Here is a 24513-nt window from a genome sequence, read left to right on the forward strand (position 1 = left end):
GCGCACATTAAGTTACTGCTGTTGTAGCCGCACGTGGATTCCGGTTTCATAAGTTACTTACAAGTTAAAAGCGCACAATTTAAAAGAAGCGCGTCACAAATTACAAGCTGTTAGTGTACTTAAAAAGTAAGTATACAGGGGTTTAGTGATCCACATTTATGACATTTCTTTTTCTTTTCAATTCGCTTGTGAAACAAACCGATTCAGACTTGTAGTTGGAGCAAATGTTGATGGCAACTACTACAGAACTTCTGTGCAAATGTGTATTTGTCTGCACCTTGACTAGAGGTTGATACTATATTGTGGATTAGCGTGTTAATGTTGAAAACGCAACAAACAATGTATGCAGTGGGTTTGGAACAAAAATAATTAGGCCTATTTGCACATGGATTAAAAAAAGATTCTAAGAACAACAGAGAGGGCCTTTAATGGGCAATTTCTGATATTTTAGCTGTGATGACTTCTGGACAACGTCAGGAAACTGAACATGTCCCAGTTGTATTAGGACCTGCAAACTCAGCCCACACATCACCTGCTGACATCCGTTTAGATACTCTGTATCGGCACTGTACGTGTTACTACTACCACTGATTGTGTTAAAATTTAGCAACACCCAGTCACTGAATTATAACCATCATTTCCTTCATGCAGCAGGGTACACCAACTTCGCATAGAGCGGATCAGATTTTTACTTCGGTGACTGGGTGTTGCCAGATTTTGACACGATCAGTAGTAGTAACATGTACAGTACCGTCATTTCCTTCATGCAGCAGGGTACATCCACTTCGCATGGAGCTGATCAGATTTTTGCCAGTTTTTTGTGAAGCATCTGCCACCAACAGATGCCACTTAATTTCTAAATAAGTTTCATGAAGAGAATTTAGAAATAAACGTCTGCAACTCTATTCAGCCAATTTAGTGAACATAATTATTTTCAGCAAAATCCTGCAGAGGAAAAAAAAAGATGAAAATTAACTTTTTTAAAGTATTATTTTATGTAATAGCGCCATTTTCGGGTGCTAACTGTGTAATAGCGGAGTTGTAAGACCACTCTGCTACCCCAATGCCAAAGGAAAAAAATCAACATGAATATATATTTGACATTTATTATAAGTGATGTGTCTGTCAACTATAACTTGCCCAAATGTTACATTAACCAGTCATATGTAATTAGGATTTCCGTTAATATTTACATATATACAAATACCTCCACAATTACATTTTCTCTTATGTACATAAGAGAAAATGTAATTATGACTTGCTATAATGAAGTTGTGACTAAAGCGCTAAAATGATTTGGTAGTTTAACGAGATGCGATACAGACCGCTGAATGGCGTAATGTTTATTTGGGCTGTTATTTTGAAAAACAAAAAAATGGGTCTATAACCGCAACTTGACAGTTTTCGCCTGCTGGATACCGTCAGGCTTCATCACTCGAATATCGTTATTAAATGTTCATGGTGATTACCTTACTCGCCCAGAAATCAGCGTTGCTATCTCGGTTAGCAAAAGAGGAGAGAGCAGCCAATTATTATTACTTTATTCACAATATCAGCTAGTTAGCCACGTTGTCAACAACTCACAGCGGCTTTACTGTTACTATGGTAACACAATATCCGGTGACGTTTCCTACTCCTGATCACGCCCAATATGTAAGCATTAGTCTGTGTGTGTGTATGTAGTGAAATGTAGAGAGACGTAGTGAAGTTAGAAGTGTGCGTATAGATAGATAGATAGATAGATAGATAGATAGATAGATAGATAGATAGATAGATAGATAAGCATACAATATCAAAAATACACACAATAGCAAGAATATATAGCAAAAACTATAGAGAATATACAAAGTATAAGGAACTAAACTAAACTGAAGTACTCAGTGCCTATAAAATAAAATAGAACAAGTAGATATAACAGCAGGGCGAATCAAGAGCATTGGTAGAAAAATAAAAAAAATAAAAATACAGCAGATTTACATGAAGAAAAAGATGCAGCATCATGTTCACCCGTTCAGTTATTGCACAGGTTACAGTTATCCAATTATTGCATAGTTGTTGTATATTGCGCCTAATACCAATCCGACAGATGTATATTGCATATAATAAGGTAATAAATAGATCTAATGTACAGGATGGGACATCCTTAAACCGGTACTCTGTTCAGTGCTCCGCTGTCAGACACTAGTTCAACCTCGGTCGGTCGGTCGGTCGGCATCGTCATTTCTATGACGTCGGCCGCCGAAAAACCTGCTCTACAACTGTCCGCCGCTTCCGGTTTACCCATTTTCGCCCAGTTTGAGATGTCCGTGTACGAGATTGCTGGTCTGCCTCGTCGCTTTTCGCCTTCAACTTTGCCTTGAAGCACATTTTTTTCATAATTTTTATTTCTGTTTGTTTCTGTTTCTATTTTCTTATCTTGCATCTTGTTAGTTTTTAGTTATTAGAGCGTCAGTGTCTGTTATGGAACCCAATTTCCCCTCGGAGATAAATAAAGTATTGTGGAGTTAGAAAACAACGAGACAGGAGACGTGAGAGTAGACGTAGTCGAGGTAGTTTACTAGCTCCAACTTTACATGTCATATATTCGACAACGACACTGAACTCTCTGGACCGGAAGCGGAAGTGCATTCTCTCTTAGGTGAATGTCTCTAGTTATATAGATGTGGGTCACCACACAGGCCCCCCCAGAATTCACCTACACAAAACAATGCAAAACAGCAAAAGCGCAACTCATGAACATAAAAATAGACTCTACAACAGAACAGTCAATGACATAGTGCAAAGTCACGGGGAAAACAAGTGACGAGCCGGGGGGTGGACCCTGCGGCCATAACGGCTGCGCTTCACAGGAGGGGAAACAGATGGGGCCGAAACCCGGGCCATAGGCGGGGCCGAAGCAGGAACAGAGGCAGGTGCCGGGGCCGACCTAGGAGGGCGTCCCCGCCGCGGGGGTAGGGCCAATTGCATTGGCTCCCCAATGTCCAAGTGAGCAGGCTTGAGACGGTCTATAGCGACCCGCTCCGGCCTGCCCCCCATGTCCACCACAAAGTTCTTATCCCCCGCCTCCAGGACGCGGAAGGGCCCGTCGTATGGGGGCTGCAGCGGGGACCGATGGCTGTCGTGCCTAATGAAGACGTACCTCGCCGATGGCAGATCCTTGGGGACGTAGGACCGGGGGAGGCAGTGTTGAGACATCGGAACGGGAGCGAAGGCACCGGCAGCGCTCCGGAACGCACTGAGGTGAGAGGCGGCCGACCAGGGAGTCGTAGCATCCGGAAGAAACTCCCCCGGAACTCGCAGGGGCTGGCCATACACCAGCTCAGCGGAGGAGGTCTGGAGGTCTTCCTTCGGGGCCGAACGCAGGCCGAGCATGACCCATGGGAGCCGGTCCATCCAGTCGCAGCCAGTGAGGCTTGCCCGCAGAGCGGCTTTCATGTCCCGATGGAACCGCTCACAAAGTCCGTTGCTCTGCGGGTTGTACGCCGTAGTGCGGTGGATCTTCATCCCCAGGTGCTCAGCGACCGCCGTCCAGAGCTCCGAGGTAAACTGGGAGCCCCGGTCGCTCGTGATGTCACCCGGTGTGCCGAAACGGGCCACCCAGCAGCCGATGAACGCCCGTGCTACCTCTGCTGCCGTCGTGGAGGACAAGGGAATAGCCTCTGGCCACCTGGTGGCCCTGTCCACAATAGTGAGGAGGAACGTATAACCACGGGAGGGGGGCAGGGGACCCACCAGGTCAACATTGACGTGGTCAAACCGCCTCTCTGGAACCACAAACGGCGCCAAAGGGGCCTTGGTATGGCGGTGCACCTTGGCGCGTTGGCACGCCACACAAGAGCCGGCCCAGGCTCTAACATCCTTACGGAGCCCAGGCCAAACAAACTTGACGCTCACCAATTTGGTCGAGGCCTTCACTCCCGGGTGGGAAAGGCCGTGGATGGTGTCGAAAACTCGGCGCCGCCAGGAAGTAGGCACCAGGGGGCGCGGTTGACCGGTGGAGATGTCACAGTGGAGGGTGGTGTTGGCCGCGTCGAACGTCACGTCCTCCAGCCGTAGCGCCGTAGGGGTCGACCGGTAGTCTTGAACGGTCGCGTCCTTGGCTTGGTCCGCTGCCATAGCGGCGTAGTCGAGTCCCAAGTGAACGGCGTTAACAACCGCCCGTGAAAGGCAGTCGGCGACGGAGTTATCCTTGCCCGACACGTGTTGTATGTCCGTGGTAAACTCGGAAACCGCCGCGAGATGACGCTGCTGACGCCCAGACCACGGTTCTGAGGTTTTGGCCATACAGAACGTCAGCGGTTTGTGGTCCACGAAAGCGGTGAACTGTCGGCCCTCCAATAGGAACCTAAAGTGTCTGGTTGCGAGGAAGAGACCCAGTAGTTCCCTATCAAAGGTGCTGTATTTGCGCTCGCTCTCACGGAGTTGTTTACTGAAGAACGCCAACGGCTGCCAGCCCCCCCCCCACCCACTGCTCACACACGGCCCCCATGGCGTAGTCGGAGGCATCCGTTGTAAGGGCTATGGGGGCGGCAGGCGACGGGTGAGCTAGCAGCGCAGCGTTGGCCAGCGCGGTCTTGGCGGCCACAAAAGCCTCGTCCATCCCCGAAGACCAGTGCAGCTCGTCCTTAGACTTCTTACCCCGCAGGGCCTCATACAGGGGACGCATGATGTGGGCGGCACGGGGCAGGAAACGGTTATAAAAGTTCACCATGCCCAGGAATTCCTGCAGCGACTGTACAGTGCGGGGGCGGGGGAACATGGTGACAGCCTCAACCCTGGCAGGGAGGGGAACGGCCCCCTGTGGAGTGATGTGGTGCCCGAGGAAGGTGATGGACGACTCCCCGAACTGACACTTAGCTGGGTTGATGATGAGGCCGTGTTCGCTGAGCCTGTCAAACAGCTGTCTGAGGTGCGTCATGTGTTCCTCCGCCGACGCGCTGGCCACGAGGATGTCGTCTAAGTACACAAACAAAAATGGCATGTCACGGAGCACAGAATCCATAAGGCGCTGAAACGTCTGCGCCGCCCCTTTAAGGCCGAAAGGCATACGTAAAAACTCAAAGAGCCCAAAGGGTGTGATGACAGCCGTTTTTGGGACATCCAGTGGGTGGACCGGCACTTGGTGATACCCCCGCACTAAGTCGATTTTGGAATAGATGGCAGCGCCCGCCAGGTGGGTAGAGAAATCTTGTATGTGCGGTATGGGGTACCGGTCGGGGGTCGTGGCATTGTTTAGGCGACGGTAGTCCCCGCACGGGCGCCAACCCCCGTTGGCCTTAGTAACCATGTGAAGAGGGGAAGCCCACGGGCTGTCAGAACGGCGGACAATGCCGAGGCGCTCCATAGTCGAAAACTCCTCCCTGGCTATTGCGAGCTTGGCCGAGTCGAGGCGTCGGGCCCGGGCGTAAACTGGGGGCCCCACTGTGGTGATATGATGTTCCACGCCGTGCTTGGCCACCGCCGAGGAGAAGGTGGGTGTGGTCAGCTCGGGGAAATTTGCGAGCAGGCGTTGGTATGGATCCCCGGTGGAGAGTGTGTTAGCGAGGCACAGCGCTCCAGCGCCCCCAAGCGTGCAGGGGTATGACGCAAAAGAGACGGCATCAATCACGCGACAGTTTTTAACATCCACCAGCAGGTTGAAAGCACAGAGGAAATCCGCACCTAGGAGCGGGGTGGATACAGCAGCCATCACAAAGTCCCAGCCGAAACGTCGGCCGCCAAAACACACGTCCACATGTCTGATACCGTACGTCCGAATGGACGTGCCGTTGGCGGCGTCCATCTGGGGGCCGTGACTGTCGGTCATCGTGTCCACAGCTTGTGCTGGTAGTATGCTGCGTTGAGCGCCAGAGTCAACCAGCAGCCGCCGGCCCGACAAGGAGTCTCTGATGAACAACAGCTTGCAGTCACGGCCGGCGCCCATAGCCGTTAACAAGCGCCGGCCTTGGCGTTTCCCTGAACCCTGTAACTGCAGGGTTTGCGACACCGTTTTGCTTTTGCCCCAAACCTGGCATGGTAATAACAGAGCCCGTCGTCAGGTTGGCGGCGGGCTGTCACCGCAGCCGCGGTGTCCATATAGTCGTACACAGGTGGTGGTGGGGCGGTCTGGTGGGGTAGCAGGGCATGCACAAACTGTTGCCGGTTGGCCAGGAAAACCCTGTCTGCCTCAGCAGCCAGAGAACGGTAGTCCTTGGAGGCGGCGAGAGGAGAACTGGCCAGTGCTGTGCGTACAGGTGCGGGGAGCTGCCTCAGAAAAATGTGTGTGAAAAGAAAGGCCGGATCAGCCGATCCCAGCACAGACAGCATTTTTTCCATTAAATCAGACGGTTTGCCGTCGCCGAGGCCATTCGGGGACAGTAAACGGTCTGCCTTCTCCAGCTCCGACAGTTCAAATAGTTTCAGGAGGAATGTCTTTATAGCATCGTACTTGCCAGCAGCTGGCGGAGCTTCCAACAGTGTCATTGCTCGCGCCGTTGTCGATGCGTCTAACGCCGCCACTACGTGGAAGTACTGCGTTGCATCCTGCGTTATCCCTCTCAGCTGGAACTGGGCTTCCACATGTTGAAACCACGGCCGTGGATTATGCTGCCAAAAGTCGGGTAGCTTCACAGTAGCGGTGTAAATGCTAGCGTTAGCAATAGCCATGTTGTTAGCACCGGCGTCGTCGTTGTCAAACATACTCGTATTAGTTGTTCGATCACGTCGGGGTCACCAATGTGGAGTTAGAAAACAACGAGACAGGAGACGTGAGAGTAGACGTAGTCGAGGTAGTTTACTAGCTCCAACTTTACATGTCATATATTCGACAACGACACTGAACTCTCTGGACCGGAAGCGGAAGTGCATTCTCTCTTAGGTGAATGTCTCTAGTTATATAGATGTGGGTCACCACAGTATTCTGATTCTGGTAATACTGCAGGTCTTATGACGCGTAGCGTGGCCGAAACATTTTAGTTTTCGTCTCTGAATGGTCGACAGAAGGATCATATTTGTTCCAAGTTGCTGCTGGAAAAGGGGGAGAGGTGGGGTTGTACAATTTACAAAAATGCATTTCGTTTAAATGACATGATTCATTTATGTTATTTCTCTGATCATATTTCAGTCATGTAGAATTTTTTTACATTTTTGATGGATGTAAAATCTACACACAGCGGCACTGTGGCGCAGTGGTTAGAGTATAATGTTCTGTATTGAACCTTGATTTTAATATCACGATAACAGCGGCAACTCTGTAGAATTAGGCTTACGTTTTATTGTCTTCTTCCCTAGTTACATGTTCGTATGAACTTATTCTCTCGACCTAAAGTCTAGCGTCCCTAGAGGCCTGACGTTCCACTACATCCCCCCTTTCAGTCAATTATCACATTTCTTGAACTTTTAATTTAAATCTTTTCCAGCTTGTTATAGAACAAAACACATTTTCAATATTGTTCATTTTCTTTAAACATGAACAGCATTATATATATATATATATATATATATATATATATATATATATATATATATATATATATATATATACACACACATATTTCTCCCTAATCTGAAAGGCAGGGTGGACTGGACTACCTGACCCTTCTGACTCTGCTGCAGGGGTTTATTCTGCCCTTTTTCACAGCAGGTCTTCCTAATACTGAACATGACCCGTTTACCAGTGCAGTCTTTCAGGTGGATGGGAGACTCTCCCTGATCTGGTCACAGTCACATTAGGGTCGCGCTGGATCTGGTCACGCTGGTCTGGTTCTGGAAGAGCAGTAAGCTGAGCTCTGTTTCTTTTCAGTGTTCCCAGCTCCATCTCTACGTTGTATGATCTTGGAGTTGAAGCTGGTGTTTGTACTTTTCCAGTGGTCTTTGCTGTTCTGATCCAGACTCTCTGGCCCAGTTCAAGTATCGGTAACTCCATTGCTCTGTGTCTTGCTCCATAAGCTTTCAAATGGTTCTCTTTCATCCTCATGTCTTTCCTTTTAAAAGCTTGGAGATCTGGCCATTTTTGGTAAGAGTGTTCAAGGAGGGACTGGAACTGTAGACCTCAACCCTTTCCCCGTCAGCAGTTCTGCTGGTGAGACTCCATGAGCTAACAGGGTTGTTCTGTAGGCCAAGAGAACTTTCTGGTGATCTTGATTCTTGCTCAGAATCTGGGAGGACCTTCACCAGAGTTTTAAGTGCACTTTCTCTGCAGGCCCACCGAGTGTCTGACAGCTTCTGCAGCTCCAGTGGATGCTGATTGGGGTGCTTCCTCTTCTGCATTTCAATAAATGCAGTGTTGTTTGATGAGTTGGCCATAAAAGTGTAAAGTTTTTCAACTAGATTGAAAAAGTTGACAAAACAGATGTTTGACTTTGCACTTTCTACCAACACCAGATTAAGGCAGTGTGCCTAACAGTGCACATACAAGGCCTTTGGATTTTGCCTTAGGATTCTGGCCTGCACTCCCTTATAGTGCCCACTCATGTTTGCAGCCCCATCATAAACTTGACCCCGGATGTTTTCTATTTTCAGGTCATTTTCTTCCAGTACAGCAATCACAAGATTTTCAAGAGGATCTCCGCTTGTTGAATGCACATTGCACACCTAAATGAATCACTCCTTTATTTTCATGTTGTGTACATATCTCACAACAAAGGAAACCTGTTCAGTGTGGGACACATCTGTCGTTTCATCCATAAGTATCAAAAAGATTTTGCTCTCTTGAATTCTTCTTTGATGACACATTTTACTGATATGGCCAAAGCTTTGATTAAGTAATGCTGGGATGTGTTCGAGAGGAGCGAGACAAGAGGTCTTCTTTGGGTTCCCTGCTTCTCTTTTATGGCATCAAGGTGTACTTTAATTACACTGTCATACTTGCTGAGCAACTCCACTAACTCTAAGAAATTCCCTCAATTTTGGCTTGATGAGGTCTCATTGTCTCTCATGAAAGACATGTCCTGTCTTGCCAGGAAAAGAGTAATGGCGATTACCATCTTTTTGTTTTGCAGCTTGTGACTCACGGTTACTCGCTTCAAAAGCTGCCTCCAGTGATTTTGTTCTTGAATGAGCTCCATCTCACCATACCACACATGTGAGTCTCTGAGGCACTGTGCTCTTTCATTCTTTCTAAAGCTTTTCTCCAGCGATTTAACCCATCCAGTGTTTGTGACTCTTGTATTTTTCATCATTTAAAAAAGACGGCAGCTGAAACAAAACACGGTGTCAGTACTAGGAGAATATTCTAGCCATGGGTTATTCTCATACCACTTCTTCTGAAATGACCGTCCCTCTACATTCTTTGGAAATGACAATACTGGTTGGCAGGGTCCAATATTATCACACATTTGGATAAAGGCCTCATCGTACTTTATGTTGAATTGTAGGATGTGGGCAGGGTCAGTTGGGTGATGTAGTCCAAGTAGGTTTGAGAATGGCCCCTCTCTGGCTTCTGTCTCCTTCTCCTGGGTTGCTTCTTCCTGCACTCTTTCTGTTGCATGGGCCTCAATGTCCCTCTCTTTCTCTCCAGCCTCTGTCTCCTGGCTTGCTGTTCACTGCACTCTTTCTGTCGCTTGGGCCTCAATGTCTTCCTCTTTCTCTCCACCCTCTGTCTCCATCTCCTCATCTGACCTATCACTTTCTACTCGCTGTCCATCTTGGAACAAAGCACAATTTACCATTTCAGTATTAATCAATTCTTTTAACCATCACTACTACTCTTGCACCGAATCAATAATAAATCAACCTTAAGTAATGATACAAAACAATAAAGAACTGATACATTGCAATATAGTAATTATTGTTATTATTGTTGTTGTCTAAAATTTAATACCTTTGCAATATAAACAAATGGTACATGTGTTATTCTTACCTGGTGTGCTCGTTTTAACCCAGCTGGATATGGATACACTGCCTTTTGCTGCCTCAAGCAGCTCCTTCTTTTTTTTATTTTTTTATTTTGTTTTAACCTCTCCTTGCGAGGCATCTTTGCACTGCAGAACACACACACACACACACACACACACACACACACACACACACACACACACACACACACACACACACACACACACACACACACACACACACACACACACACACACACACACACACACACACACTGACATTTCATACCTTTACCTGAAATCTATTCTGTTCTATTTTGCTGCTATCATCTGTGTGCGGACCTTCTTCCTTTTACTCAACTGCTTTATTGCCAAATGTGGCATTTGTTAATTTCATTTAGACATGGAGCCATAGCTAAACATTAGCTAACGTTAGCTAGCAAGCAGCCTTGGTTTGACAGTTGGCGTAGCCGATTGACAAAACTTCTTGACAGTTTTGTGACGACGTCCCATTCACATCTAAATATGAACATAATAGCTTCTTAAAATGTAATCACCTAGCTAGCTAGACACATTAGCTAGTCATCTAGTGCACAGGTGTCCTCTCTTGACTGCTGCGAGCTTAGCTAGATGTCTGCCGTGGCGTCATAGCTAACGTTACTTCTACAGGCTAACTTACACTGTTAACCACTGTTCGCCAGCAGCTAACGTTACTTCTACAGGCTACACACAGCAATATAAACAACTGCGCATGCTCTCTTCACTTCGTTCTTGTAAAATACACCCAACAAACAAGCACACTGCTGCATACCCTACTTACCGGAGTTACTGAAGGTATCCTGCTGAATCAGATATGCTATCTGTCTGCGCAGTGTGAGCAAAGATAGTCCATTGCTTGCCTCGTGACTCTGGCATGAGGGCACATCAGATGAGGTCAGGAAAGGTCGACAGGTGAAAGGTCATCATGTGGGTAATTTTATTTACGGCTAAATTATTATTCAGTCATTTTATTAATAGTTAGATTGGGCAGGGCTTCACAAAAGGGCATTTACAAAAAAAATAAAACACTTAAAATATTGCCTTGACAAAAGGGTACTTTGGGCATCGGGGGGAAACCCGCAGCACCCGCCGTCTGCACGTGCATGGTGGTCACTACTCACTGTACTATTGCCTGAAGAACATGTGCATCAACATGCGTCCAAACAGCATCCGTAAATGTGAACAGCTTTTATAAGCTTTGGCTTTGCCGGCAGCCATACCAAAATGTACTCTGGCTCTGCCAAATGACAGATGGTAAACAGGTATGACCTTGGATGGGAGGTCTCCTGAGAAAACTACTACAAAACTGGTATAAAGTGTGTTAAACATAAATAAATTATTTTTAGAAAACATAACTTTAATGAGTGCTACCGATGTACATTTTTTTATGTAAATCCAACAGACTTTTTTTCGGTCAGTGTGTGTAGCATACTTTCATTTGTATGTTTTTCTATCCAACCTATTCTCAGCAAACAGCGGTAAAACAACATTTCGGCAGCATTGATTTTCTTTTCATCTATTTTACACAAAGTCCATCCTTCACTTCCGTAAATCATGACTGGCCATACAACTGTTTGTAGTATCTTCATTTTCAGATTGGTTGAGATGGAGCGATCTTTCCATAAGTAATTTAGTTGGCTCATTCGTTTTTGCCATCCCGATTCTCATTTTGATGTCAGTAGTACATGAAACATTTGCCGTTTTGATCGAGCTCAAGATACTTGACATTTTCTACGCTTTCTAAAGCCTCGCCTTCAATAAATATTTTATTGTCTTTATTTCTGCCAATGTGCATGACTTTGGTTTTCTTTGCATTTAACTACCAACTACTGTTCCAGCTTGGTTGACATGATCCAGCAAATTCTGCATATTAGTGTGTTTGATGTGAGTGCTGTGTCATCCGCATAGCGAAAATTTGTGTTGACCTGCAACCTCCCCCCACCCCGACGCTAAGCTCTTCAAACTTATGTTGTAAAATAATCTGATCCATGCCGAGTCATTCAGTGGGCCTCATCCGTTTTAGCCAGGGGATGAAACGCTGTGGATGGCAATTGGATGAAATGTCATCACAAGAAATCGGAGCCCTCGTACCATAAATATAGGCTACTGTTTGAGTGGCTCAGATGAGTGCTTTGGGAATTTAATTTTTGCTAGAAAGTGGCAGTTCACCAAGACCGTCTAACCCCATACAGAGGAGGAGAGAGGGAAGTTGAGTCAAAGCATAACTGAGGGGTGGACCCAGTCCTTAGAGATGACTGGAACTACCAAGATCCAGAATCCATCCCACCAGGCCCCTATACCACGGCGGTTGACACCCAGCTGGACCTTGGGGCAGAGGCGATGGCAGCTTGGGATGAAGCAGAGTCAGAGGCACCTTCGTGGACAGAAATGGATAAAGAGGGCAAACTGCCAGCAGGGGGTCAGTTCGGAAGAGGAAAAGGAGAAGACAACGTGGGGGACACTGAGAAGATCAAAGCATAAACGTCACCCAGCCCAGCGCCACTGTTGTTCAAGATTAGCTGAAGAAACCGAGATTTGAAGACAAAGAAAAGAGTTTCAGAGAGAAAGAAAAAAAATTCCAGATTTCTTTCCCACTCTCCTATGTCTTGGCTATCTGTCTCTTAGTTTCGAGGGGTCAGGTGTGTTCGTGATTACCAGAGGAGTTGCTGCACAGAGATTTTCACATTTGGGGACGAATGCTTTCTTTAAAGGGGGGGGGCAATATAGCATATCAGCTTTCTAATATGGGAACTAGGCGACCACCAGGGGTGGGCTAACATTCGGGGTGGGCTTTTTAAGGATTTTTAGGTGGGTGTTTCACGGAAGTGAGGGGGGTCTTATGATCGGGACTGAGCGGCAAGCAGCTAGTGCGGGTCGTGGCTGTAAACAAAAAGAGTAATGAACCTGACTGTTTCAACTGAGATTATGTGGTCCTGACCTGTCAATGGATCGAAACGCTTCAGTATTTTTAGAAAAACCGAAATAAGTAATACTCAGAAGTGGAATATTTTAAATTTAAGATTAGAGAAATGACTATTAAACATAGCAAGGGCATTAAAAAGGCTAGCAATGCAAAGGAAAAGGAAATCATGGAAATTTTGAAGGTTTTATTGAATAAAGAATATCTTTTGGAAAATGAGAAATTAAAAATAATGCAACTCCAGAACAAAACAGATAAATTATATGTTGATGCCCTCATTTCATTTTTAACATGTGCTTGCACATTTTTTAATGACAATAAATTGAATTGAATTGAATAAAGGAGCCTTCGTACACTCCAGGGCAAGATGGTTAGTGAATGGTGAAAAAAAAAAACACCTGTTATTTTTTTGCACTGGAAAGACGTTAACACTGGACAACGAAGATTTTGCTCCCTGAACACTTTTGGGTGGGTGTATTTTATGGATTTTGGGCTGCTGATCACAAAAATCGCCCTAAAAGTTTCCTATCACATACCATTTTGTAGATATAACCTATTTTTGTGATTTCCCATCATATTCTAAGTCTACTAGTATATAGTCCACAAAGCAAGCTGTTTTGGTCAGTCCAAGCATGCCTGGGCATGCACTCGGTATAGGTACTATGCAAATGTTGTCTTCGGCATTCCTGGGTATGCTTAGTCAGGTTAGATGCGGGCGGACAGGCTATAAATGCTGCTCACATTTACAGATGCTGTTTGGACGCATGCTGATGCACATGTTCTTCAGGCAATAGCATACTGAGTATAATTAACAATAGGATTTATTGTCTTCAGGAAGGTTTAATACAGCAGAACTGTCTCATCAACGTTGCAACAGCTGCGATACATTCTGTTACATCTGTGCAAGTATACACTTAAGGCTCAAAGAAACGGCAATGACTGCACTTATTAAGAAAGCCTATGAGCTCTACTTTGGGTGTAAAATTGGTGACCAAGAGACCCTGGGCTCCTAAAATTTGTTGTGCAACATGTGCAGTCAACCTGAGAGCTTGTTTCAGAGGTACTCGGAAGTCAGTGCCATTTGCAGTCCCAATGATCTGGCGAGAACAGAAGAATCACGTGACGGACTATTACTTCTGTCTGACCAATATATCTGGCTTCTCTACTAAAAATAAGAAATCTATTGAATCTGCCTTCAGCCATGAGACCAGTGCCACATGATGACAGTTTGCCAGTATCGAAGCCACCACAGACATGGAGCCTAACGGGAGGACACCTGCATGTGACAGCTTTTTATGTGGAGCGGCTGATGCACCTGCAGCCACCATATGGACCTTGGCAGGGGGTGGCCAGAGTCCAATGGCATGGAGAACCAAGACGATTGGGGACCACACTCTGTTCCAGCCTTCATTGCTATTGTGACCTGGAGCCATCTTTCACCAGTTCCACCGTTGAGGTCTTTGTTGGATCACACTTCGTCTGGAACCTCCCCCTTGACCTATTTGCCTTGTGTGACCCTACCAGGAGCAAAGCTCCGGACGGCATAGCTCTTGGAATAATCAGTACATGCAAGCTTCGCCACCATGGTAAGGTGGCAATCCAGGAGAAGTAGAAGTACTTAAAATCACTGCACCCCACACATACTGATTTTACTGATGGACCAGTCACATGTTCTTTAATGTGGGTATTGTTGTAGTAAATTTCTAATCAAAAGTGGTTAACTACTATCGTGTCTTGATCCTATTTGACATATTTTAGATCAAGGTCATGACATAATTAAGAGGGATTTAATAATGAAAACGTACAGCTCGTCGCACAGTGTCACAGTGGTTAGTGCAGTCGCCTCACAGCAAGAAGGTCCTGGGTTCGAGCCCCAGGGTAGTCCAACCTTCGGGGTTGTCCCAGGTCATCCTCTGTGTGGAGTTTGCATGTTCTCTCCGTGTCTGCGTGGGTTTCCTCCCACAGTCCAAAGACATGTAGGTCAGGTGAATCGGCCATACTTAATTTCCCCTAGGTGTGTGTGTGTGTGTGTGTGTGCGCGTGTATATGTCGGCCCCGTGTGATGGCCTGGCAGCCTGTCCAGGGTGTCTCCCCGCCTGTCGCCCAATGACTACTGGGATAGGCTTCAGCATCCCTGCGACCCTGAGCGCTGGACAAGCAGTTCGGATAATGGATGGATGGAATTTACAGCTCAGCGATTATAACAATGTGTGTCAATTGGTCTCATCTCGCATATTGTATGTAGCATTTGACCATGGACTTGAGGCAGCAGTCATGTCAAAATGGTCTTAAGAAATAGAAAATTATGCTCACACACTGGACTGACGTCCCTTTGGCAGATTATTTGGTTTTGTCTGTACATGTTGTATGTGTACGTTCACTTGAATGCCGTTCAAAGCTCAGCTAATGCTGATGTCAAAATGTTGCCCAATAAACCACTGGAGAGTTGGCAATCCAGTCTGGGGCTAAACATTTCCCACTTCATGTTTTTGGAGGTACATGACATGCACATACTGAACAATTTCATTTTCTTCAGTGTTAACTTTGACCATTAATGTGCACTCATTAAGTCATACTTTTACAGATTTTTTGTAATTGAATGCAATGCCATGACCAAAAGAGGTCCCTCCATTCCTTTTTTTTTTTGTAGTTTTACAGTGGTCTTGTTTTGAAGCATCCTCCCTTAGCAAGCAAAATCATTTACAGTCAAAAATGATTTGCTAGTACAGAGTCTGCCTTGGTTTCTCACACTGTATCTTACAACGCACCAACAACCTGTTAGACGTGGGAGAGGTTATTTTAAAGAGCGTGTGAGAAGAAGGTCAGAAAGGGTACAGATAGTTGACTTCCTTTTGTCCTCTGTCCATCTTTAAATGAACTGCTTGTGCAGACTTTTTTTATGCCAAAGCAGAGAGCATATGTTTACTGCGTACATGGCACAATAGTTGCATTCAAAGTCAACGTTTACTTTTTGAAGAAATGCATATAATCGGAGTGCATAAAAGCAGAAAAAAGCAAGCTGTGCTGCCCTATTAATCCCAATACACTGGAAAATAACCTTTACACAAGCTCACGTAGCCACCTCCTCCCTTAAAACCAAAAAGCCAACCACAAGCATATACACACGTGTGTATTCACATACCTGAACACAAAAGCAAGAGCCAGGGCTCCAGAAACACTTAACATTTTCTCTTTGATATTGTACTAAAAAGAAAAATCATTTCAGGGTAACGTCAGCATTGCAGAACACAGAAACAGAGCGTAATCCTTTTAAGGTCAGCGACAGCCTTCAAGGCGTCGAAACAGATAATGCAAATTTGGGACTTTTTTTTTTTTTGCATTCGTCATATGAGGGTAGAACTTTGTCTTCTCAGAACTCATACATGAATATTCAATACTTGCAAGGCTTTTCTATAACTGTAGAGAACATGAAAGAAAGACTTCTCAGATATAATTGACTATTTAACCTACACTGAAAAAACATTTAGCAGGGAGGCTGCAGGTAACTTGTTTTTGAACAAAGTGAAACGCTGGTTTCACCACATCCTTCTGTTGAAGAGATGACAATGTCTGATTATCGCTTGTCTAGTATATTGGTTTGACTGTCTCTGATGTTGTAGCAAGATTAGAATTGATAACATCTTTAGAAGGAAAATTAGCAACAACAAAAAAAATAAAACATAAAATGAAAATACATGAATACTTCGTTTTTAAATCACGGTCCTTCTAGACCAGCAAGACGCATGAATTATTTTTCAACTAAACTATTTATTTTTCAGAAAATGGTTTTCTTTAAAATAATAATGATAATAATAATAATCCATTGAATTCAAAGTGCCTTTCAGGAACCCCAGGGACACTGTACAGTAGTATAGAACAGCAAGAAAGTGATAAAAATAAACAGTAACACAAACATTACAAGAATTAGTTATGACTATTATATCTAAGAATAATAAAAATATGTTGTACACCTAGAATGTGTCAAAAGCCGCAAAACCCAGTCAGGTGTTTATTACAAATACTCAAGAACCTCCCTTGCTGTGGTAAATCAGAAAGCTTTTGTGTAACAAAACGATATGTATGTATGTGTATGGCAGCAAAAATAAGCTTAAGTGTTACATTTCAAATTAGATGGATCGCTCTAATCATCAAAACTGTATGAGAGAAGACTGTTAAGTCTTCCAGCTATTTTTGTGCTTTGACAGGGCCCATATCAGTCTGAACTATTTTTGTAAAAGTCGACGGTTTGTCAACTAGCTTTATCTTTCAACTTCCAGTGTGCATAAACCTGCTGTTGTTGGCAATGAAACAGCAGCCACACTACCGTAGCTCTGCTGAATGACAGAAGCTAAGCAGATGTGAGCTTGGCTAATACTTGGATGGAGACCTCCCGGTAAAACTGAGTTGCTGCTGGAATTGGTGTCATTAAGCCAGTAGGGGGCAGTCTTCCCTATGGTCCTAATTAACAACAACAACAAAAATCCCAATGCCCCAGTGCAGTGACGGGGGCACTGTGCTGTAAGAGATGCCCTCATTCGAGGTCCTGATTCACTGTGGTCATCAAAAAATCCCATGGCACTTATCACAAAGAGTAGGGGGTTACAGGGTCCTGGCTAAATTGCCTACCTGGCTCTCTCCATTTGGCCACCTAATCATCCCCCAGTGTAATTGGCTCAATGAGTCCTCCCTCTCCACCTCAAGCTGAAGTCTGGTGAACGTTCTGGTGCAAAGTGGTTGCGTTGCATCACACAGGTGGGTGCTACACATTGGTGGTTGTTGAAGTGAGTTTCCGCCCTTCACTCTGAAGCGCTTTGGGTGTCTAGATAAAGCGCTATATAAATGTAATCCATAACTATTGTTATTATTATTATTAAACCCAAGTACATACAATGATTGATATAATTCCCAAGTTATACAGTATTAACCCATGGCTTTTATTTATTTATTTGTTGTTGTTTTTTAAATCAGAGTATGAATTAAGTCAAGTCAAGTTAAGTCAATTTTATTTGTATAGCCCAATATCACAAATTACAAATTTGCCTCAGTGGGCTTAACAGCAACACAACATCCTGTCCTTAGACACTCTCATCGGATAAGGAACAACTCCCTAAAAAAACCCAAAACTAAAACCCTTTAACAGGGAGAAAAATAGGAAGAAACCTCAGAGAGAGCAACAGAGGAGGGATCTCTCTCCCAAGACGGACAACGTGCAATTAATGTTGTGTTTACACAATTTACACAATACAACATTGAAAGAGGATAAACAGAATTATAATGGAATTATAAAATGTATGAAGAATATGATGTGCAGGATGCTAAGCAGTGTCCAGACACCACCGGAACAGTCCAGGACCCAAGCCATGTGACCAACATCACCATGTACAAAAAAAATATATGGATTTATAAGATATATAAAAAGAAAATGTGATGAGGGGAATGCCAGGCAGCGTCCAAGTGGCGACCACCATCACCATGGATTAAAGGACAATGAAGGAAAAGCCTACCATTCAATAGTTTTCCATTCAAATTTTGAAATTTAAATCAGTGCTTTCGTATTTGTCTTAGTTTTTACACTGGCTATTTCTGTTTTGTTGGCTACCTTCACCAAATCTCCAAGTGCGTCCAGCATATTGCGCCCCAACGCAAGGCACGGCAAAATTATTTGTATAGCACATTCCATACACAAAGGCAATTCAAAGTAGTTTACATAAGGCTTAAAAAGAAATTTCATAAGAAATACAAAACAAGGTAGAAAGAACAGTTAAAAAAAAAGAAATTGCAAGATTAAAATGTAGGTGAAAAATATTTTTACAAAAATCCTAAAAAAAAGATTAATAGACACTAAAAGCTTTAAACAGACAATATTAAAAGTTAAAAATTGAAATAGACAGAACTTGTTAAGCAAAAAAGGCTATTGGATGGAGGTGAGGCCTCCCCATTAAATGTACTGAAATTCAGTCCACAAGTACAACTACTATAACCAGGGAAAACTCACTGGAACAGCACTTGTGGGATAAAACTAAGAATGCCGTATTTCTTGCAGACTGTGGGTCTGCATAACACAAAGTAGCCACTCAAACAAAATGACAAACAGTCATATAGTTTCTTCTGGGAGAAGACTCAGTTTCACTCGAGTACATTTGCAGATTGAGGTCTGTGTAACAAAGCACTGAAACAACCACACAGAGCTAAAGTCTCAGCACAAAACCATTATAAATGGGTCTGTAACATTCTCTGACATCCATATCAGAAGTGATGAAAAAAAGAAAAAACACTCCTAGGGGAACTCACCAATAATACTCATAATCCTCAATTATGCAACCAAGGTCAGATCTAGGGGGGCACCAGGGAAATCTGGGACCATCTAAAAAAATAGGAAATCCTGATTTTGTGTTAGAGATCAGGTCACGGTATCTACCATAAGTGATTCATGATAACCCTTTTGGTCTCAGATCAGCACTCCCACAATTCTTACAAGAGACTTTACAATTATAGGCCCTGGACTTGTTTTGAAATACTTTATTAATCCACCACAGAGATGTCTGAAAATACAGCAATACTGCAGAGTAATGAGTGAGACTGCAAAGATAGCTTAGAGGGCAACATTTTCAATTATCTACAGCTTCAGACATATTTATTTTCAATTCACCTGCTCATCTTCTTGATTGCACAACTGCATAAGCTCCAGTTGTTATCATAAAGAAAACAGCAACAATTTCAGTGCGACCTTGGGACCCCCTCAATGACAAATGTCCTGCAGGTGTCACTGATTACAACGTATCAGATGTGTTCCTAGATTTGGAGCTTCCCGTGCTATTCACAGAGCCTTTCCTGTATGCCACCTGAATCCTCTTACTTATAAAGCCATGTTTATAGAGAGCAAGAAGCAGCTGGTTACGAAACTTCTGGCCAATGAAGGCATACAGCACTGGGTTCACTGCACAGTGCATGAAGGCCATCAGTTGGGTGATGTACAAGACCAGGTCCACTCTATTTTGGATGTGGCATGTCTCTGACCCGAGCCACCTCCCTCGCACCAACGTGTCTATCAGTACTGTAACATTGTAAGGGAGCCAGCATAGGACGAATCCCAGCACTACCAACAGGATGATGCGCATGGCCTTATGCTTCTGTTGATTACGTGTATACAGCAGTGTCAGAGAAGACCAGCCATAACAGAAAATTATCACCACCAGTGGCAGGAAAAAGCCAAGTGTGTGTCGTATTACACGCACGCTGACTCGCCAGTGGTCGCCACTTTCACCAGTCAGGTTTTCGTAACAAATCAGCCGGCTGCCCAGGTCCTCAGGCTGCATTGCTTCGATTTGTACTGCCACAGGCAAGGACAGCATGGTGGCCACCAGCCACACCACACCACACACCAGCCCCACCAGATGACGTCGGGACACCAGTACACGGGTGGCTTTCACAATGGCAAAGTAGCGGTCCACACTGATGCAGGCCAGCAGAAAGACACTGCCGTACACCGTCGCCTCCTGAAGTCCTGACAGGAGCTTGCACAGAACGTTGCCAAAGATCCATCCAGTGTGGAGTCGAACTGCCCAGAAGGGCAGAGTGAGGGCAAAGAGGAGGTCAGCCAGTGCTAGGTGCATCAGGAAGGTGTCTGTGGTGGTCCTCTGCCTCACCATACAACAGACCACATAGACAACCACACTGTTGCCTGTAACGCCGAGGACAAACACAGCAATGTAGATGATCAACAGGCCGGTGCTACTCAAATCATGGACAGTTTGACTGCAGGCGGGAGACAATTCCTCTTCACTGGGAAACGTAGTGTTGAACAGATCCTCAAAGAGATCCATGTCAAAGTTGTTTTTCGGCACAGGCATCGACTATATCAAAAGAATCCGTGTCATATGTAGTTTTAGCACCAGTGGCAGTATAGTAGTAATTATCTATAAATCATGCATTAGCAATGAGATTTTTATTTGATGAAAAATAAAGGCTTTAAAAGTAAAATAAATCTACCTTGTATAATAGCATATCAACAGTAACAAATTACATGCACAGATTCATGCGTGTTAACCATTCATTATTGCTTATATATAAATATATACACACACACACACACACACACACACACACACATCAATCACTATTATGACCTAATTGCAGCAGATAAATACTGACATTTACCTGGTTCTCCTCTTTTCCTTGATTGGTTAAAACAAAAGCGCACAAAACAGCAACCACAAAAATGATTCGTTCCATTCTGTCTTCCTTAACATCCACACTTTCTGAACTATGTTGTCAACAGTATCTTTTTACCCAGAAAAGTTGAGACACAATTAGTCTTGGTGCAATGTGTGTAAAGAAATATTAGCCTGTCAGACGCAATATAGGAAGTAAAACCCACAAACACGCAACTTGTCTGTCACAGACTCTACAGAGAAAAGATAAGGCCTGAATAACACGTTTTTTTTTTCCCCTCATGGTGAGTGGCAGACTGGGTGTCAACAACTCTGTGACGGATGCAACTACTTGGAAGCCAAATTACAGTCCAGGATGGCACTGTAGGCTAGTTTGTATGTCTATTGTTTGTGTAAATACTATATAATAACTATATGCCATACTATGACTATACAAAAACTGATACTTGTTACAGGTTTTGGAGCTCATGCAGGAAGGCTATTTGGCAAGAAGTGTTCTTGTGAATTTGCACATTAAGCAGTATACTAATGTAATACTTACTGTGTTATATCCAATATAACACGGTAAGGGCGCAGCCTAACAAATCATTTTCTGACAGACAGTACAATCCATCACTTAAAAAGGTTTCACTCTTCTGTCCTCTTTCACACACACACACACACACGCACACGCACGCACGCACACACACACACACACACGGTATCCACCCCAACAAGCCGGGTAGCCGTATGTTCGTGGTCCATTTTCATTACACTGTGTGGTCCTGTATTCATGGATGACTATCTGCACTCCAGACACAGTCCCCCAGGTTAGTTCTATAAGTATAGATAAAAAAAAAAACCCCAAAACTTTGTTACATAAAACACATCTTTTATCACCTGTTGGCCTGTGTAATCCAGCTCTTCTAAAGGTGAGTTCTATCTCATGTCATGGCTTTTACAATATTCCTGTTAGGATTAGGCCACGATTTAATACCTACTGCCCTTTGCATGATGTGTCTTCAACTGTCAGGCCAGATAATTTGATTCCAGTCTGCTGTAGTGATTCCAGTCCAACTAAAGCCCCTTGTTCGAATTGTTTTTACTCTTTTAAATGTCCAGTCCATGTCAAATAAATATTTCACTCTCAGTGATTTAATTACTTTCCTCAGCCTTGACTTTCCATTTCTTACCGAGACCTGGTTTAAACCGGGGGAGTGCTCCCCTCTAGTGGAGCTCTGCCCACCCAGCTATCATTTTCCGAATGCACCCAGGTTAACAGGACATGGTGGGGATTGAGTAGCTGTTTTTAAGAGCCATCAAACTTGTATTCCTTTTACTTTTGGTTCTTTTAACAATTTTGAAATCTTAAATTTTTATTGTGTATGACAACACACTTTGCTGTATAATCATTTATCGACCCCCCAATTCATCTACTGGTTTTCTCAATGAATTCTCTGAGGTGTCATCTTCTCTTCTTCTTAACGTTGATAGGACCATTACAGTTGGTGATTTTAACATTCATATTGATAATCTTTTAACTCATTTGTCATATAATTTTTAAACATTTCTAAATATTTTAACCTTGTGCAGCATGTCACTGGCCCCAAACATAACCGTGGGCACAGCCCTGATTTAGTTTTCACCCTGAACATGTCTCTTAATTCCCTGAATAAGATTGATTTTGTCTCTGACCATAAATGTATTACCTTTGATGCTTTTTTACCACCTGCTGCAATACCTCCGAAACATATACTTAACTCTTGCATCTTTAATAAGCAGTCAGCAGCCATGTTTTCTTGTTACTTTTCCAATCTGGCCTGCTGCCCTCTTCACTTCGCCAACATTAATGACCAAGGTAGTTGGTTTAATGATTTGTGTACATCTGCCCTTGATTTTTCTGCTCTCTATACTTCCAGGGCTGTCCCAGTTATTAACACAACCCCTTGGACCAATGAAAACCTCCATCAAAAAGGAAAGGAATGTAGGATGGCCGAACGCAGATGGAGAAAATCTACTCTTGAAGTTCATCGACTCCATATGAAGGAGTCATTATCGAAATTGAATCAAACTATTAAAAGATTCGAGAGCTGCTTACTGCTGTGACTTGATGGATATTAATAAACACAACTCTAGGTTTCTGTTTAGTACTATCAATCAGCTTGTGAATCCCTCTCTTCCTACTATTTTTGCCAGTTCTGCTAATGACTTTGAAAATTTCTTGTCTTTCTTTGTTGACAAGATTGATGGTTTAAGGTCTAATTATACTCACACTTACCCCCCCCCCAAGCCATTTTCAGCTATCCGATTTTAATGTTGGAATTTGCTCCTGTTTCTCTGCAGTTTCTTGTTAATACTGTAGCCCTTAAGAATCCCTCCTCCAGTCCATGTGATATAGTTCCCAACAATTTTTTTTTTAAATTCATCCTTCCTGGTTTATGTCCCAGCCTGCTCTCATCATCAACTGCTCACTCACATCCGGGTCCATGCCTGACTATTTTAAAATTGCCTGTGTTCAGCCCCTCCTCAAAAAAAAAACCCTCTCTTGATCCGGCAAGGGTAGAGAATTATAGACCAATTTCCAAACTGTCTTTTTTTATCCAAAATCCTTGAAAAAAATTGTTGCGGACCAAATCCTGCAGCTGATTGAGGGTCATAACATCTCATCTCACCTCATCTCACCATCAGCCACTTCTACGGGGTCAGGTCGTGGTGGCAGCAAGCCACGTAGGGCACACCAGTCATCACTCTCCCCAGCAACACCCTCCAGCTCCTCCTGGGGGATTCCAAGATGTTCCCAGGCCAGATTGGACATGTAATCCCTCCAGTAAGTTCTGGGTCTACCCCGGGGTCTCCTCCCAGTTGGACGTGTCCAGAAAACCTCCAAAGGAAGGTGCCCAGGAGGCATCATAATCAGATGCCCGAACCACCTCAACTGGCTCCTTTCGACATGAAGGAGCAGCGGCTCTACTCAAAGATTCCTCCCAATGTCCAAGCGCCTCACCCCATCTCTAAGGCTGAGCCCAGACACCCTACAGAGAAAACTCATTTCAGCCGCATGTATCCGCGATCTCATCCCTTCGGTCACTACCCAAAGCTCATGACCATAGGTGAGGGTTGGAATGAAGATTGACTGGTAAACTGAGAGCTTTGCCTTCCGGCTCAGCTCCCTCTTCACCACAAGGGTCCAGTACAACGTCCGCATTACTGCTGATGCTGCACCAATCTGCCTGTCAGTCTCCCACTCCATCCAACCCTGATTCGTGAAAAAGACTCCGTGATATTTGAACGCCTTCACTTGAGGCAACAACTAATCCCCAACCCAGAGAGAACAAGCCACCATTTTCCGGTAGAGAACCATGGCCTCAGACTCGGAGGTGGTGACTCTCATCCCGGCCATTCCACACTCAGCTGCAAACTGCCCCAGTGCATGCTGGAGGTCGCATTATGATGAAGCGAACAAAGCCACATCATCTGTGAAGAGCAGAGATGCAATTCTGAGGTTCCCAAAACGGACACACTCCTCAACTTGGCTGCGCCTTGAGATCCTGTCCATGAATATCACAAACAGAATCGGAGATAAGGGACAACC

At 44.3% G+C, this 24513-nt stretch overlaps 1 protein-coding gene across 1 annotated transcript; it reads right to left on the reverse strand.

The window, feature by feature from the left end:
• Nucleotides 1–19541: 19541 nt before the first annotated feature.
• On the reverse strand, nucleotides 19542–21003 carry cxcr2 (chemokine (C-X-C motif) receptor 2). Its single transcript, XM_056288871.1, has 2 exons — nucleotides 20929–21003; nucleotides 19542–20624 (listed from the first exon to the last, which is right to left on the reverse strand). Exons 1-2 carry the CDS (start codon nucleotides 21001–21003, stop codon nucleotides 19542–19544), a joined length of 1158 nt encoding a protein of 385 aa, XP_056144846.1.
• Nucleotides 21004–24513: the final 3510 nt, after the last annotated feature.

This window comes from Lampris incognitus, chromosome 11 (assembly GCF_029633865.1).
Source record: "Lampris incognitus isolate fLamInc1 chromosome 11, fLamInc1.hap2, whole genome shotgun sequence".
Lineage (NCBI taxonomy): Eukaryota > Metazoa > Chordata > Actinopteri > Lampriformes > Lampridae > Lampris > Lampris incognitus.

Excerpts from the sequence above, each read along its gene's own strand:
- cxcr2 (XM_056288871.1), bottom strand. The coding sequence starts at position 21,003 with ATGGAACGAATCATTTTTGTGGTTGCTGTTTTGTGCGCTTTTGTTTTA. Across the intron at positions 20,625-20,928 it reads AAGGAAAAGAGGAGAACCAG|TCGATGCCTGTGCCGAAAAA; the intron begins GTAAATGTCAGT and ends CTTTTGATATAG.